This window comes from Apaloderma vittatum, unplaced genomic scaffold (assembly GCF_000703405.1).
Source record: "Apaloderma vittatum isolate BGI_N311 unplaced genomic scaffold, ASM70340v1 scaffold24063, whole genome shotgun sequence".
NCBI classification, from domain to species: Eukaryota; Metazoa; Chordata; class Aves; order Trogoniformes; family Trogonidae; genus Apaloderma; species Apaloderma vittatum.
In genome coordinates this window covers 12193-12965 of record NW_009706734.1, presented here as the reverse complement: position 1 = coordinate 12965, position 773 = coordinate 12193, and the positions used below count along the sequence as shown (strand labels likewise).

Genomic DNA, 773 nt, shown 5'->3' with positions numbered 1-773 from the left:
TTATTGGTCCCATGAATCCTGTAAATCCCATCCAGATCAATTCTCAAAGTAGTGTCAAGCCGATCCCAATCAATCCAGACGATCTGTATGTCAGCGTTCATGGAATGCCCTTTTCTGCAACAGAATCTGATGTGAAAGACTTTTTCCTGGGGCTCCGTGTGGATGCGGTCCATATGCTGAAGGATCACGTAGGTCGAAATAATGGAAATGGACTAGTTAAGTTTTTTTCTCCTCAAGATACTTTTGAAGCACTGAAGCGAAACAGAATGCTGATGATTCAGCGCTATGTGGAAGTTAGTCCTGCAACAGAGAGGCAGTGGGTGGCTGCTGGGGGCCACATAACTTTCAAGCAAACCATGGGTCCCTCCGGGCAGTCGCACCCGCCTCCTCCCCAGCCTCACCCTAGGGCCAAGTCTCCTGGCGTGCCGAAAAGGTCGCGGTCGAGATCTCCCCACGAGCAGGGTTTCTGCGTTTATTTGAAAGGTCTCCCCTTTGAATCAGAGAACAAACACGTGATTGATTTTTTTAAAAAGCTGGATATAGTAGAGGACAGCATTTATATAGCTTACGGACCTAATGGGAAGGCAATTGGAGAGGGTTTTGTTGAGTTCAGGAATGAAGCTGATTATAAAGCAGCTTTGTGTCATCATAAGCAGTATATAGGGAATCGCTTTATTCAGGTTCATCCCATTACTAAAAAGGCAATGTTGGAAAAGATAGATATGATTCGTAAAAGGTTGCAGAATTTCAGCTACGACCAGAGAGAAATCCTC

At 45.4% G+C, this 773-nt stretch overlaps 1 protein-coding gene across 1 annotated transcript in view; it reads left to right on the top strand.

Moving 5' to 3' along the window:
* Positions 1–773, top strand: part of LOC104271288 (RNA-binding protein 12-like) — a 9151-nt gene that overhangs the window by 5356 nt on the left and 3022 nt on the right. Inside the window, 1 exon segment of the mRNA XM_009865908.1 lies at positions 1–773. This exon segment is cut by the window's right edge and continues 13 nt beyond it. Coding sequence (XP_009864210.1) covers positions 1–773 — 773 coding nt within the window.